This window comes from Oncorhynchus mykiss, chromosome 25, assembly GCF_057628025.1.
Source record: "Oncorhynchus mykiss isolate SJ-2025 chromosome 25, ASM5762802v1, whole genome shotgun sequence".
Lineage (NCBI taxonomy): Eukaryota > Metazoa > Chordata > Actinopteri > Salmoniformes > Salmonidae > Oncorhynchus > Oncorhynchus mykiss.
This window is the reverse complement of record NC_143046.1, coordinates 84,372,399-84,389,730: the sequence shown is the minus strand read 5'-3', so window position 1 is coordinate 84,389,730 and position 17,332 is coordinate 84,372,399. Positions and strand designations below refer to the sequence as shown.

Sequence of the window (17,332 nt, the reverse complement as noted above, 5' to 3'; positions counted from 1 at the left end):
GCTGAGGCGTGGGAACCTGACAGACCGGCTGTGGCGTGGGAACCTGACAGACCGGCTGAGGCGTGGGAACCTGACAGACCGGTAGAGGCGTGGGAACCTGACAGACCGGCTGAGGCGTGGGAACCTGACAGACCGGCTGAGGCGTGGGAACCTGACAGACCGGCTGAGGCGTGGGAACCTGACTGACCGGCTGAGGCGTGGGAACCTGACAGACCGGCTGAGGCGTGGGAACCTGACAGACCGGCTGAGGCGTGGGAACCTGACAGACCGGCTGAGGCAGGGGAGCCTGTAGCGGCTCCTGGATCCGACGTCATTCACACCGACACAACAAACAAAAAAAAACACTCCCTGATGCTTCCCTTAGGTGAGGCGTTATTCTGTAATGATGTGCACTGAGAGTCGGGAAGAAAGTTCAGGAAGTGTTTTAATAAAATAAACGGAACATGAAACAAAACAAGAACCACGAACAACATACACTAAGTTGACTGTGCCTTTAAACAGCTTCGAAAATTCCAGAAAATGATGTCATTGCTTTAGAAGTTTCTGATAGGCTAATCGACATAATTTGTGTCAATTGGAGGTCTACCCGCGAATGTATTTCAAGGCCTACCTTCAAAGTCAGTGCCTCTTAGCTTGACGTCATGGGAAAATCAAATTAAATCATCCAAGACCTCAGAAAACAAATTGTTGACCTCCACAGGTCTGGATCATCCTTGGGAACAATTTCCAAATGGCTGAAGGTACCACGTTCATCTGTACAAACAATAGTAAGTATAAACACCATGGGACCACACAGAAGGAGAACCGTTCTGTCTCTGAGCGATGAATGTACTTCGGTGCAAAAAGTGAAAATCATCCCCAGAAAAACAGCAAAGGACCTTGTGAAGATGCTGGAAGAAACAGGTACAAAAGTATCCATATCCACAGTAAAACGAGTCCTATATCAAAATAACCTGAAAGGCCGCTCAGCAATGAAGAAGCCACTGCTCCAAATCCGCCATTAAAAAAAAGCCAGACTACGGTTTGCAACTGCAAATGGGGACAAAGATCACACTTCTGGAGAAATGTCCTCTGGTCTGATGAAACAAAAATAGAACTGTTTGGCCATAATGACCATCGTTAAGTTTGGAGGAAAAAGGGCGAGGCTTGCTAGCCGAAGAACACCCTCCCAACCGTGAACCACGAGGGTGGCAGCATCATTTTGTTGGGGTGCTTTGCTGCAGGAGGTACTGGTGCACTTCACAAAATAGATGGCATCATGAGGTGGGAAAATTATGTGGATATATTGAAGCCGCATCTCAAGATATCAGTCAGGAAGTTAAAGCTTGGTCGCAAATGGGTCTTCCAAATGGACAATGACTCCAAGTATACTTCCAAAGTTGTGGCAAAATGGCTTAACGAGAACAAAGTCATTGTATTGGAGTGGCCATCACAAAGCCCTGACCTCAATCCCATAGAAGATTTGTGGGCAGAACTGAAAAAGCATGTGCGAGCAAGGAGGTCTACAAACCTGACTCAGTTAACCCAGATCTGTCAGGAGGAATGGGCCAAAATTCACCCAACTTATTGTGGGAAGCTTGTGGAAAGCTACCTGAAACGTTTGACCCAAGTTAAACAGTTGAAAGGCAATGCTACCAAATACTAATTGAGTGTATGTAAACTTCTGACCCACTGGGAATGTGATGAAAGAATTAGAAGCTGAAATAAATCATCCTCTCTATTATTATTCTGACATTTCGCATTCTTACAAAGTGGTGATCCTAACTGACCTAAGACAGGGCTCTTTTACTAGGATTAAATGTCAGGAAGTTTAAATATATTTGGCTAAGGTGTATGTAAACTTCCGACTACAACAGTAAATATGGCAGGTAATCAAGGAGGTGATGGAGTCCAGGTGAGTCTGACGATGCGCATGTTCGCGTAACAATGGTGACAGGTGTGCGCCAGAACGAGCAGCCTGGTGACCTAGAGCACCGGAGTGGGAGCACAGGTGACATGCAAGTTTACTGGGTGAATTTCACTTTTACTTGAGTCATTTTCTATTAAGTTATCTTTACTTTTACTCAAGAAGGACATTTGGATACTTTATCCACCACTGATTTGGTGGTGAGTCAGTTAGACCTTGCACATTTAAAGGCTATCTTAAAAAAATAATAATAATATTAAGGCAAGCTAGCCTGCTAAGTAATTGATCTTGCTTTGTAGTTTACCCCTCAGGTTGGATGATAGGGCAGCCTTCCCATTGTGGAGATCCATGCTTGGTTGACTTGATGTGAGACTGGGGTCAGATGTGAGAGAGAGAGAGGTGGAACACTGACTGGCTAAATGCACACTTTCTTCCCTTTCTTTATTGCAGCTGTTGCATAGCAACTGCGTTGGCAGAGGGTGTGGCGCATGTGTGTGTGTGTGTGTGTGTCTGTGAGAAAGAGAGAGAGAGAGAGAGAGAGAGAGAGAGAGAGAGAGAGAGAGAGAGAGAGATGTGTCCTTTAACCATTTGTACATTGTTAAAACACTGTATATATATAATATGACATTTGTAATGTCTTTATTGTTTTGAAACTTCTGTATGTGTAATGTTTACTGTTAATTTTTGTTGTTTTTCACTTTATACATTCACTTTGTATGTTGTCTACCTCATTTGCTTTGGCAATGTTAACACATGTTTCCCATGCCAATAAAGCCCTTGAATTGAATTGAATTGAATTGAGATGGAGTGCAGACGTGTTTTGTTCGTCCTCTCGTGTACTTTTGTATTTTGTATTTTTTTTGTATATATTTCAATTTTATTTTCAATCTCTTTTCCATTTTAATTCAGTTATGCCTTCAGGTAACCTGCCTCACCCAATGTGATACGGAACCACTATTACCTTATAGCAAGAACCACCTAGCCATCAGAAGCTAACCAGCTAATTAGCTACAAGCTATTTAGTCAATGTTAGCCACTGCTAGTGGCCTTTACCTTCTACACAGACGCCAGACTTTTTTAAAATATATTTTTATATATAATACTCGCCAGTCTACCAGTACCGGACTGTCTCTCCACTACAACGCTGGTTTCCTGGATTCCTGCCGTAATCCCTGGACCATTACTCCTGATCTTCACAGCTAGCTAGCACCAACCGAGTTACCCAGTACCGAAGCTCCCCCTGAGGCCCACCTCCCGGCCTATTCAGTTGTTCACCGAAGCTAGCACCAGTTAGCCGTGAGCCAATATGCCTTGTCTACTGTTGTTTAGGTTAGTTATCATTGTTTTAGTTGACAATGGAGCCCCTAGTTCCACTCATTATACCTCTGATACCTCCTTTGTCCCACCTCCCACACAAGCGGTGACCTCACCCATTATAACCAGCATGTCCAGAGATACAACCTCTCTTATCATCATTCAGTGCCTGGGCTTATCTCCGCTGTACCTGCACCCCACCATACCCCTGTCTGCACATTATGTCCGGAATCTATTCTACCACACCCAGAAATCTGCTCCTTTTATTCTTTGTCCCCAACGCTCTAGGCGACCAGTTTTGATAGCAATTAGCCGTACCCTCATACTACTCCTCCTCTGTTCCGCGGGTGATGTGGAGGTAAACCCAGGCCCTGTGTGTCCCCAGGCACCCTCATTTGTTGACTTATGCGATCAAAAAATCCTTGGTTTCATGCATGTTAACATCAGAAGCCTCCTCCCTAAGTTTGTTTCACTCACTGCTTTAGCACACTCCGCCAACCCTGATGTCAATGCCATGTCTGAATCCTGGCTTAGGAAGGCCATCAAAAATTCTGAGATTTCCATACCCAACAACAACATTTTCTGTCAAGCTAGAACTGTCAAAGGTGGAAGAGTTGCAATCTACTGCAGAGTTCTGTCATACTTTCCAGATCTATACCCAAACAGTTCGAACTTCTAATAAAAAAAGTGAATCTCTCCAGAAATAAGTCTCTCACTGTTAACGCCTGCTATTCTCGACCCTCCTCCGCTCCCAGCTGTGCCCTGGACACCATTTGTGAATTGATCACCCCCATCTAGCTTCAGAGTTTGTTCTGATAGGTGACCTAAACTGGGATATACTTAACACCCCGGCAGTCCTACAATCTAAGCTAGATGCCCTCAATCTCACGCAAATCATTAAAGAACCAACCAGGTACAACCTTAAATCCGTAACCATGGGCACCCTCATAGACATTATCCTGACAAACTTGCCCTCTGCTGTTTTCAATCAGGATCTCTTTCGATCACTGCCTCATTGCCTGTATCCGCTTTGGGGATAAACGACCACCCCTCATCACTGTCAAACGCTCCCTAAAACACTTCTGCGAGCAGGCCTTTCTAATCGACCTGGCCAGGGTACCCTGGAAGGATATTGACCTCATCCCGTCAGTCGAGGATGCCTGGTCATTCTTTAAAAGTAATTTCCTCAACTATCTTAGATAAGCATGCCCCGTTAAAAAAAGGCAGAACTAAGAACAGATATAGCACCTGGGTCACTCCAGACCTGACAGCTCTTGACCAGCACAAAAACATCCTGTGGCGGACTGCCATAGCATCGAATAGTCCCCACGATATGCAACTGTTCAGGGAAGTCAGGAACCAATACACGCAGTCAGTCTGGAAAGCAAAGGCTACCTTTTTCAAGCAGAAATTTGCATCCTGTAGCTCTAACTCCAAAAAGTTTTGGGACACTGTAAAGTCCATGGAGAACAAGAGCACCTCCTCCCAGCTGCCCTCTGCACCGAGGCTAGGTAACACGGTCACCACTGATAAATCCATGATAATCAAACATTTCAATAAGCATTTCTCAATGGCTGGCCATGCCTTCCTCCTGGCTATTCCAACCCCGGCCAACAGCTCGCTCCCCCCCGCAGCTACTCGCCCAAGCCTCCTAAGCTTTTTCTTCGCCCAAATCCAGATAGCAGATGTTCTGAAAGAGCTGTAAAACCTGGAACCGTACAAATCATCTGGGCTAGACAATCTGGACCCTCTATTTCTAAAACTATCAGCTGCCATTGTTGCAACCCCTATTACCAGCCTGTTCAACATCTCTTTTGTATCGTCCGAGATCCCGAAAGATTGGAAAGCTACCGCGGTCATCACCCTCTTCAAAGGGGGTGACACCCTAGACCCAAACTGTTACAGACCTATATCCATCCTGCCCTGCCTTTCTAAAGTATTTGAAAGCCAGGTTAATAAACAGATCACTGACCATTTCGAATCCCACCGTGCCTTCTCCGCTGAGCAATCCGGTTTCCGAGCCGGTCACGGGTGCACCTCAGCCACACTCAAAGCACTGAACGATATCATAACTGCCATCGATAAAAGACAGTACTGTGCAGCCGTCTTCATCGACCTGGCCAAGGCTTTCGACTCTGTCAATCACAGTATTCTTATCGGCAGACTCAATAGCCTTGTGGTTCACCAACTACTTTGTAGACAGAGTTCAGTGTGTCAAATCGGAGGGCATGTTGTCCGGTCCTCTGGCAGTATATATGGGGGTACCACAGGGTTAAATTCTCGGGCCGACTCTTTTCTCTGTATATATCAATGATGTCGTTCTTGCTACGGGCGATTCCCTGATCCACCTCTACGCAGACGACACCATTATGTATACCTCTGGTCCTTCCATGGACACTGTGCTAACTAACCTCCAAACGAGCTTCAATGCCATACAACACTCCTTCCGTGGCCTCCAACCGCTCTTAAACGCTAGTAAAACCAAATGCATGCTTTTCAACCGTTCGCTGCTCGGACGCTCCCGCCCGACTAGCATCACCACCCTGGACGGTTCCGACCTAGAATATGTCGACAACTATAAATACCTAGGTGTCTGGTGTCTGGTTAGACTGTAAACTCTCCTTCCAGACTCATATTAAACATCTCCAATCCAAAATCAAATCTAGAATAGGCTATCGATTTCGCAACAAAGCCTCCCTCACTCACGCTGCCAAACTTACCCTGGTAAAACTGACTATCCTACCGATCCTCGACTTCGGCGATGTCATCTACAAAATAGCTTTCCATACTCTACTTAGAAAACTGGATGCAGTCTATCACAATGCATTCCATTTTGTTACCTCTATGCGACCTGTATTCTCTAGTCGGCTGGCCTTCGCTACATATTCGCCGCCAGACCGACTGGCTCGAGGTCATCTATACGTCTATGCTAGGTAAAGCTCCGCCTTATCTCAGTTCACTGGTCACGATAACAACACCCACCCGTAGCACACGTTCCAGCAGATATATCTCACTGATCATCCCTAAAGCCAACACCTCATTTGGCCGCCTTTCCTTCCAGTTCTCTGTTGCCAGTCACTGGAATGAATTGCAAAAATCTCTGAAGTTGGAGATTTTTATTTCCCTCTCCAACTTTAAACATCAATTATCTGAGCAGCTAACCGATCGCTGCAGTTGTGCTTAGTCCATCTGTAAATAGCCCACCCAATCTACCAACCTCATCCCCATACTGTTTTTATTTACTTTTCAGCTCTTTTGCACACCAGTATCTCTACTTGCACATCATCTGCTCATTTATCACTCCAGTGTTAATCTGCTAAATTGTAATTATTCGCTCCTATGGCCTATTGCTTTTTGCACATACTGTATATAGACTGTATTTTTTTTCTACTGTGTCATTGACTTGTTTATTGTGTTATTGGCTTGTTTATTGTTACTCCATGTGTAACTCTGTGTTGTCGTCTGTGTCACATTGCTTTGCTTTATCTTGGCCAAGTCGCAGTTGTAAATGAGAACTTGTTCTCAACTAGCCTACCTGGTTAAATAAAAATTATAATTAAAAAAGATAGATAGATAGAGAGGGAAAACAAGAGAAAGGGAGAGATATAGAGAGTGATGAAGAGAGAGTGTGGGAGAAAGAGGGAGAGAGAGAAAGATTTATGGTGGTCTATGATGAGATCTGTGGGTCTGTAATTAGTGTGTCCACAATGTGCACTGCAACACAAACAAGCTGGAGAAAACATGTCCCACTGTGAGAGAGGCCCACTGTGTCTCAGAATATGATTACACAGACAGACACCAACTCTCTTATCCCCTCTTGTGGTCGATTCCCTCTCTCCTCCTCTACAAGGACTTGTCCACACACTCTGTCTGATACCGAGTCCTCCTCTACAGGTCCATTCCCTCTCTCCTCCTCTTCTCTCCTCTCCTCCTCTACAAGGACTTGTCCACACACTCTGTCTGATACCGAGTCCTCCTTTACAGGTCCATTGACACAACTACCCTCTTCTGTTCTCTCACTCTTCTTCACTCCTCCTGTTCTCCTCTCTTCTTCCCGTCCCTACTCTTCACTCCTCCTCCTGTTCTCCTCTCTTCTTCCTGTCGCTACTATTCACTCCTCCTCCTGTTCTCCTCTCTTCTTCCTGTCCCTACTCTTCACACCTCCTCCTGTTCTCCTCTCTTCTTCCTGTCCCTACTCTTCACTCCTCCTCCTGTTCCGCTCTCTTCTTCCTGTCCTCACACTTCTTTCCTCTTCCTGTTCTCCTCTCTTCTTCCTGTCCTCACTCTTCTTCCTCTTCCTGTTCTCCTCTCTTTTTGCTGTCCTCACTCTTCTTTCCTCTTCCTGTTCTCCTCTCTTCTTCCTGTCCTCACCCTTCTTTCCTCTTCCTGTTCTCCTCTCTTCTTCCTGTCCTCACCCTTCTTTCCTCTTCCTGTTCTCCTCTCTTCTTCCTGTCCTCACCCTTCTTTCCTCTTCCTGTTCTCCTCTTCTTCCTGTCCTCACTCTTCTTTCCTCTTCTCATCTTTTCTTTCTAAAGTCCGGAAACCGTCTCTAAAATGTAGAAATAAGGAGTAGAAAATATTCAAAGGCTTGATGAAAAGAAGAAGCAGGAGTGCTTAAGGTATTCCCAAACAACCACAAGTGGAGGGGTTTTGCACAGCAAACAAAATGTACATGATAACCCCAAATAGGTGCTGCTAAGTGGCATAAAAAGTCCAGCCACTCATGTGGGTTTGAAAGTTCAAATACATAAAGATTTATTAAAGGCTTATTGAAGGAACCTGACCACAGGAGTAACTGTTTTCATTTAAACTGGAAGACAATACAGCACAGAAACCTTATGGCACGTTTTTTTGGGGGGAGGGGGAACTAAAACACAAACATAAAAACATACTTTCGTCATAGTAACGGACACGGTGATATTTACATGAATTGATGAAGTAGTTTGTCTTTGGCAATATGAATACACGTCAATGAAATACAGAACGCACCTACGGAGGACTCCATATTACCAGATCAGCTGGAAGGTCATGCCATCAAGACTACGGGGGTCAGAAACAGGACACAGAAATGATCAGTAGCATGTTTTTACAGAACACTACCTGCCTCTTATTTACATAGAAACTACATGGGGACTTTTTGGTGTATTGTTTCTTTGTTAAACAACAACAGTGGTAATAAAAGTCACTCAATATTTGTAACCACAAATTGCTCTGTGTTGTTTAAGTTATTAGTTGAAAACTAAGCACCAATAAGGATCTCTTAAAACCCAGCAGTTGCTGATTCTATCAACATTTATTGACGTAAGTGAGATAAAGTACCATGCAGTTTCCATGACGACCAGGTGAAAAATGTACCGCAAATAAGTACCCGGCAATCCATTGAGCTTTTTTCTCCTTTCTTCTCATAAAACCCCTCCAAACAATACATATGGAAGAAAAATAGATATAAAACAATCAAAAAACATGATAAAACAAATAAACACTTTTTTTAAACTCATCAATAGATACATCACTATTTGCCTGGCTAGTATTGACAGTTCATTGATAATAATTCATATGAAATGTTTTTTCCAGAACACTTCATACGTTGTGGCACCTGAAGGATTGTGATTGGAGGAAGAGTTATCTAGTGAGTGTTAGACTTTAGACAGGCAGTATCCCACAAACGATAACGTTTCTTTAGTAATATATTATCAGTGGAAGACACATTTACACATCACCTCAACTTAATGAAGGGAAAATAAGGGATGTCTCAACTGATACCCTATTGTCCATATAGTGCACTACTTTGACCAGAGCCTCATCGGGTTAGTTAGCTCTGGTCAAATGGAGTGTATTATGGGATAATGGGTGTTATATTCAACTAAAAAGGCCACACAAAATGGAATCCATTCCAAGGAGCCAATGCACAGCGAGTAGTGTGGTAGGTTCCAAGAACAAGGACTAGGACAGTACGACGACCCATCTGACAGAAATGCAACAGCACACTGGCAGCGTTTGACGTGTTCACATATGTTTGTACTCTATTTCAGGTAGATAAGGAATTATTAAAGCCTTTGGCACTGAAATTAATCTTTCATTTAATATCTTAGTGCAATCTGGTGAGATAATGTAAAAATACGCACTATGTAGTTTGTATTTATCTAGCCGTCTTATTTTGTGAGTTTCCTTCAAGTTATTACCTGTCCAACGAGTCTATAGTAGCCTGCTTAATACTGACAACAAAGACCTGAAGAGCTACAAGAGTAGAAAGGACAACAACACAGCCGGACACATAAAATAACAACCCAAAAACACTTTGGTAAACTCCTGTTTCATAAACAAAAAAACAAAAAATAAAAGGAAGACATTGAAACATCAACGACGTCTAAAACCTTAGAAAATAAAGAAGCGATGGAAGAACAGACACAGAGAAGGAAGGGTGAGAGAACAGACGGCCGACACTAACTACCACCCAAACTCATCTTTAATCACACGGGCTTCAACATTCACCTGTCAGGGAGAACCCATCAGACACAGGGGTCACTATACGGCCATGCTGGAGAAGACAGAGGACGTTTGGTCATTTTAACGCAGAAATAACTCATCTTCATGCCACGAAGATCTGACCATTTTGTCAGTTGTGTCCCTTTCTAACATGGCCATCTAGTGACCACGAACAAACGTTGGGACATGGTAGTTTTATCCACTATGGGATGAAGGAAGTCGCCATCTACCAACGGGAGGAGAGAGAGGTACCATCATATCGCAGACAGAGATTTACCCAACAGACCAGCTTTTTGTCCCTGAATAAGTTTGTCTTACTGTATCAAAGCCCAAGTTAAAACAAGGTTGAGTGAAGATGACAAGAAAGGAACCATCAAATCAAAAAGACAAGACAAAACAACAGAGAAGGATTCCACACCTATGGGCGCAGAACTTCCAGGCAGAACCTTTTTGTTCGCTAGGATACTTATATGAAAATAATTCATGCTTCATGCTAAATACATTATTTACCAAACATGATCTTTGTCTGAATATAAACATGTTTGTATCTTTTTCTTTACAGAACCATTACAACACGATTTGGGAAAAAAATCATGCTGGCTACATTGCTTAAACTTAGAAAAAAATCTACAACTCTAGTTTAACTTTTTATACAGTGCTATCCTGACTGGATGAAATTGCTTTATTACGTCATGAGGGTAGGTTAGTAAACACAAACAAACACTAAAATAAACAGCTCCACAGTCATATGACTGTTCTTCTCACATGAAATCACATGGCAGGTTTCACAGCATCATTTCCCATCCAACACATCAAGGTGTTCAGGTGTTTGTGACACGGGGAGAATATCACTATATCACTGGAGTAAAACTCAGTTATTCTTGTCGATTGCTTTCATAAAAGGACACAGGCAATTTTGAGGTTCTCTCAACATGTTTTCAGTTATTTTCCTCTCTGATAAGCGCTAGCCAGACTATTAGTTTATGGCTTTTACCAAACTCAATTAACTTACATTTAGAGAAGACAACGTCAGGAAAAAAACAAACCCTTCCTTCATCCCACTTGTACCAGCGAACTTCACCTCACTACAGTCCTACAGTCAACCTTTAAGGGGAAAACAACACTGTCCCCTCTGCCTTGGCATGCTAGCTAGTGCCAGTGGGTAAATGTGATTAGCAGTCAGAAAGATAGTTAGCTAAGGAAGTGCTACCATCATCAGTGGGCTGACCAATACCTATATGGCACTGTTTCAACACTGACACGACAAAGGAAGGACATACAAAAACTGGCTACCGAGTGTCTTTTCTATGAGCTTAGTTAGGCTAGGATAACTGATGAGTATATTTTCTATGAGCTTAGCTAGGCTAATGGTCACTAAGCTAACAGCATCACATAATTTAATGTCAAAGAAATATCTGGGGAAGCTGCTTCGCACACAGACAAGACAGAGTTTGGAAAACTAGGTTTTAAATATATATTTTTAAATATCCGACATATTAGCACCATTGTTTTCGAAAGTCTGATGCCGAACAAATGGGATATGCCTGTATTACTTCAGCATATACCTGTATTACTTCAGCATATACCTGTATTACTTCAGTGAACTAGTTGACTAATATAACATTGCTTTAGCCAGTATAGCATGTGTATTTGTGCTTGTTTATTGTGACACATTGAAGTATATGGTCACATCCTAACAGGAATATGCAGGCCTTAGACATCAATCTATCTCAAGTTAAGATCTGACCCTGAACACTTACTTTATTACTTTATTATTATTTTAATGATCTATATCACTGTAAAAACAAAATAGTCAGTGATAAGCACCCCATAAGAACTTTGTACCAGGAAAATCCACAGAAATAACAAGTGTATGAGCCTGCTGAAATGTATTATGTAGTGTTAGCTGCGTCTGATGAGCCTGTAAAGGGTAATAGTTTGGGACTGGGTACATTTTGAGAAGAGTAACAATTTGATCCCCTACTCTATTCATACAACCAAGCCGATCCATGGATGGGGCAGTTTTCCAAAAAGGTCATTTTTTTTAATTTTCAGCCAACAGAACCCTGCTAACTTAGCTGAATATCAGAAAACGTTTTGTATATGGCTTTAATATCCTTTAAACAAATAAAAAACAAACAAAACAAATAAAAAAACATATTTTTTGCAACCTTCAAAAACATTAACTTTAAAGATAGGAAAACAAAGTGATTGTTTTTGATATTGCCACAAATCTTTCAGAATTCACCTGATGTCCTGGAAAAAAGAAAGTGTACATTTCTATATTAAAAGTGATGTTTCTCTCTCTCTCTCTCTCTCTCTCTCTCTCTCTCTCTCTCTCTCTCTCTCTCTCTCTCTCTCTCTCTCTCTCTCTCTCTCTCTGTGTCTCTCTGTGTCTCTCTGTGTCTCTCTCTCTGTGTCTCTCTCTCTGTGTCTCTCTCTCTCTCTCTCTGTGTCTCTGTCTCTCTGTGTCTCTCTGTCTCTCTGTGTCTCTCTCTCTCTCTCTGTCTTTCTGTGGTCAGTTTTTTGTGGGTTCTTTCTGTTCTTTCTGGCCCTTGGCGGTTCTGTTGGTGATATTGTTCAAGCAGGCCCGGACGCCAGCCAAGTGGAGCAGCGAACCCGCCGCCTCCTTCATCTCCTCGTCATCACTCTCTGGCGGCTTTTCTGCGCGCCGTTTTTTTAGCGGGAGGGTGTCGCTAGCCACGCCCATCCGCTGCTTGGCTTTCAGGAAGTGATGCCGCTTCTTGTTGTGCTGCTGGCTGGAAGGGGTGGAGTCTAACGTGTCTATAGGCCAATCGCGCGACTCCTCCTTCTTGATCTCCAGCTGGATCTTGCTCTTGTCGTCTTCGTCGTCCTCGTAGTCAAAGTCTGAATCGTTGGCGACGTCACGGGCAATGGGGCGGAGACTGGAGTCGCTGGTGTAGTCGCTGCCGTCATCCGATTGGTTGGTGCTGTAGGTGTGGTCTTCCTTGGGGTCGCTGCTGACCAATGGAGAGTCACAGGGGGGATTGCTGTCGCTACGCTTCCGACAGCCTCCGGACAGCACTGACCTGGAGAGAGACAGAGACACAAGTTAGATACACTTACATAAACACACAAGCAGCGGACACAAACTAACACTAACTAAGCAAAACATTACAAACTTTACAGCTCCCTGCATTTGACTAGATGTGAGAATCTGTCACGCAAAGTAGCACAACACTCTGCATGTTTGCAACGGCTGTGATTTCAATATAAAACCTGTAACAATTAAATGTCCTACCTTGGGGATCATGGAAGTACCATTCAATTCGAGTCGATTCACTTTGTGTGACAGGCTGACAGCACTACAAATCCTACAATGGTGATTATCAGTGTATGTACACAGTAAGTCCCCAATCAATACTATAAACTGCCCGAATGTCAACAGAACATCAAGATGAAATGTATTTTGAATTTTGTTCCAGCAATGTGGGGCAATACAACTAAAAGCAGATTTACCTAGCTAGGTGGAGACCCTAGAAACCTCAAGAGTTAACCAATCCTGTCAACAGATTTACCTAGCTAGGTGGAGACCCTGGGAACCTCTAGAGTTAACCAATCCTGTCAACAGATTTACCTAGCTAGGTGGAGACCCTGAGAACCTCAAGAGTTAACCAATCCTGTCAACGGATTTACCTAGCTAGGTGGAGACCCTGAGAACCTCAAGAGTTAACCAATCCTGTCAACAGATTTACCTAGCGAGGTGGAGACCCTGGGAACCTCAAGAGTTAACCAATCCTGTCAACAGATTTACCTAGCGAGGTGGAGACCCTGGGAACCTCAAGAGTTAACCAATCCTGTCAACAGATTTACCTAGCGAGGTGGAGACCCTGGGAACCTCAAGAGTTAACCAATCCTGTCAACAGATTTACCTAGCGAGGTGGAGACCCTGGGAACCTCAAGAGTTAACCAATCCTGTCAACAGATTTACCTAGCGAGGTGGAGACCCTGGGAACCTCAAGAGTTAACCAATCCTGTCAACAGATTTACCTAGCGAGGTGGAGACCCTGGGAACCTCAAGAGTTAACCAATCCTGTCAACAGATTTACCTAGCTAGGTGGAGACCCTGAGAACCTCAAGAGTTAACCAATCCTGTCAACAGATTTACCTAGCTAGGTGGAGACCCTGGGAACCTCAAGAGTTAACCAATCCTGTCAACAGATTTACCTAGCGAGGTGGAGACCCTGGGAACCTCAAGAGTTAACCAATCCTGTCAACGGATTTACCTAGCTAGGTGGAGACCCTGAGAACCTCAAGAGTTAACCAATCCTGTCAACAGATTTACCTAGCGAGGTGGAGACCCTGGGAACCTCAAGAGTTAACCAATCCTGTCAACAGATTTACCTAGCGAGGTGGAGACCCTGGGAACCTCAAGAGTTAACCAATCCTGTCAACAGATTTACCTAGCGAGGTGGAGACCCTAGAAACCTCAAGAGTTAACCAATCCTGTCAACGGATTTACCTAGCTAGGTGGAGACCCTGGGAACCTCAGGAGGTAACCAGACCTGTCAACGGATAAAGCAACTCAGGTGTCTATACTTCAACAGCAGTGGCGGCCAGTGCCGTTTAAGATGAGGGAGGATGATTATTTCTTTCATGAGCATGGCCTTATTTCTTTTACAGCATATTGGATGACTGTCATTCATATTCCATTCACCCAGTTCAATGTAACATCCATAGGTTTAGGCTAGTACATGATACTAGATGGAAGGTGGTAAGAACCATGAGCCTCCTAGGTTTTGCCAATATACCCAGAGGTACACCATGGTGCTACCCTACAGAGTGCTGTTGAGGCAAAGCAGTGTTTCAATCAATTATTTGGTGAAGTGCAAATATTTAGTCTAGTTTTATCAAAAAATATTAAGTGAAAAATTGTTTCACTATTTTTATTTTCATGAAATTCACTGAAAGGCACGATTTCTTTCTGTAGAAAAAGCCAACTTTAAATCTTAGCTTTTTTAACCAGCTCATCTATATGTTTTTTAAACGTTAAATCCATATCAATCCAAATGCCTAAGTATTTATATGTGGGAACACATTCGATTAAAGAACGATCTAATGTGTGAACATGCAGTTCATCTGAAACACTCTCACGAGACTTTGAAAACAACATGTATTTTGTTTTGCCTGTATTAAGCACAAGTTTTATATCAGCAAGAGATTCTCTATAAAATCTGACTGTAGTTTTGACACATATCAACAGGCAGGGCAACTTGCCCTCTAAATACACATCTTCTGTCTTCAACCAAGATCTCAGCGATCACTGCCTCATTGCCTGCATCCGTAATGGGTTAGCGGTCAAACGACCTCCACTCATCACTGTAAAACGCTCCCTGAAACACTTCAGCGAGCAGGCCTTTCTAATCAACCTGGCCGGGGTATCCTGGAAGGATATTGATATCATCCTGTCAGTAGAGGATGCCTGGATATTTTTTTTTTTTCTAACCATCTTAAATAAACATGCCCCATTCAAGAAATTTAGAACCAGGAACAGATATAGCCCTTGGTTCTCCCCAGACCTGACTGCCCTTAACCAACACAAAAACATCCTATGGCGTTCTGTATTAGCATCGAACAGCCCCCGTGATATGCAGCTATTCAGGGAAGCTAGAAACCATTATACACAGGCAGTTAGAAAAGCCAAGGCTAGCTTTTTCAAGCAGAAATTTGCTTCCTGCAACACTAACTCAAAAAAGTTCTGGGACACTGTTAAGTCCATGGAGAATAAGAACACCTCCTCCCAGCTGCCCACTGCACTGAAGATAGGAAACACTGTCACCACTGATAAATCCACCATAATTGAGAATTTCAATAAGCATTTTTCTACGGCTGGCCATGCTTTCCACCTGGCTACTCCTACCCCGGTCAACAGCACTGCACCCCCCACAGCAACTCGCCCAAGCCTTCCCCATTTCTCCTTCTCCCAAATCCGTTCAGCTGATGTTCTGAAAGAGCTGCAAAATCTGGACCCCTACAAATCAGCCGGGCTAGACAATCTGGACCCTTTTTTTCTAAAATTATCTGCCAAAATTGTTGCCACCCCTATTACTAGCCTGTTCAACCTCTCTTTCGTGTCGTCTGAGATTCCCAAAGATCGGAAAGCAGCTGAGGTCATCCCCCTCTTCAAAGGGGGGGACACTCTTGACCCAAACTGCTACAGACCTATATGTATCCTACCATGCCTTTCTAAGGTCTTCGAAAGCCAAGTCAACAAACAGATTACCGACCATTTCGAATCTCACCATACCTTCTCTGCTATGCAGTCTGGTTTCAGAGCTGGTCATGGGTGCACCTCAGCCACGCTCAAGGTCCTAAACGATATCTTAACCGCCATCGCTAAGAAACATTACTGTGCAGCCGTATTCATTGATCTGGACAAGGCTTTCGACTCTGTCAATCACCACATCCTCATCGGTAGACTCGACAGCCTTGGTTTCTCAAATGATTGCCTCGCCTGGTTCACCAACTGCATCTCTGATAGAGTTCAGTGTGTCAAATCGGAGGGTCTGCTGTCCGGACCTCTGGCAGTCTCTATGGGGGTGCCACAGGGTTCAATTCTTGGACCGACTCTCTTCTCTGTATACATCAATGAGGTCGCTCTTGCTGCTGTTGAGTCTTTGATCCACCTCTACGCAGACAACACCATTCTGTATACTTCTGGCCCTTCTTTGGACACTGTGTTAACAACCCTCCAGGCAAGCTTCAATGCCATACAACTCTCCTTCCGTGGCCTCCAATTGCTCTTAAATACAAGTAAAACTAAATGCATGCTCTTCAACCGATCGCTACCTGCACCTACTGTCCAACATCACTACTCTGGACGGCTCTGACTTAGAATACGTGGACAACTACAAATACTTAGGTGTCTGGTTAGACTGTAAACTCTCCTTCCAGACCCATATCAAACATCTCCAATCCAAAGTTAAATCTAGAATTGGCTTCCTATTTCGCAACAAAGCATCCTTCACTCATGCTGCCAAACATACCCTTGTAAAACTGACCATCCTACCAATCCTCGACTTTGGCGATGTCATTTACAAAATATCCTCCAATACCCTACTCAACAAATTGGATGCAGTCTATCACAGTGCAATCCGTTTTGTCACCAAAGCCCCATATACTACCCACCATTGCGACCTGTACGCTCTCGTTGGCTGGCCCTCGCTTCATACTCGTCGCCAAACCCACTGGCTCCATGTCATCTACAAGACCCTGCTAGGTAAAGTCCCCCTTATCTCAGCTCGCTGGTCACCATAGCATCTCCCACCTGTAGCACACGCTCCAGCAGGTATATCTCTCTAGTCACCCCCAAAACCAATTCTTTCTTTGGCCACCTCTCCTTCCAGTTCTCTGCTGCCAATGACTGGAACGAACTACAAAAATCTCTGAAACTGGAAACACCTATCTCCCTCACTAGCTGTAAGCACCAACTGTCAGAGCAGCTCACAGATTACTGCACCTGTACATTGCCCACCTATAATTTAGTCCAAACAACTACCTCTTTCCCTACTGTATTTAATTTATTTATTTATTCTGCTCCTTTGCACCCCATTATTTTTATTTCTACTTTGCACATTCTTCCATTGCAAATCTACCATTCCAGTG

At 43.7% G+C, this 17,332-nt stretch overlaps 1 protein-coding gene across 1 annotated transcript in view; it reads right to left on the bottom strand.

The window, feature by feature from the left end:
* Positions 1-7,950: 7,950 nt before the first annotated feature.
* The window catches only part of LOC110504247 (forkhead box protein N3), a 149,108-nt gene continuing 139,726 nt past the window's right edge, over positions 7,951-17,332 (bottom strand). The window contains exon 6 of the mRNA XM_036962803.2: positions 7,951-12,756. Within this exon, the coding sequence (XP_036818698.2) occupies positions 12,225-12,756 (532 nt within the window). The 3' untranslated portion in view covers positions 7,951-12,224. The remainder of the gene's footprint in view (positions 12,757-17,332) is intronic.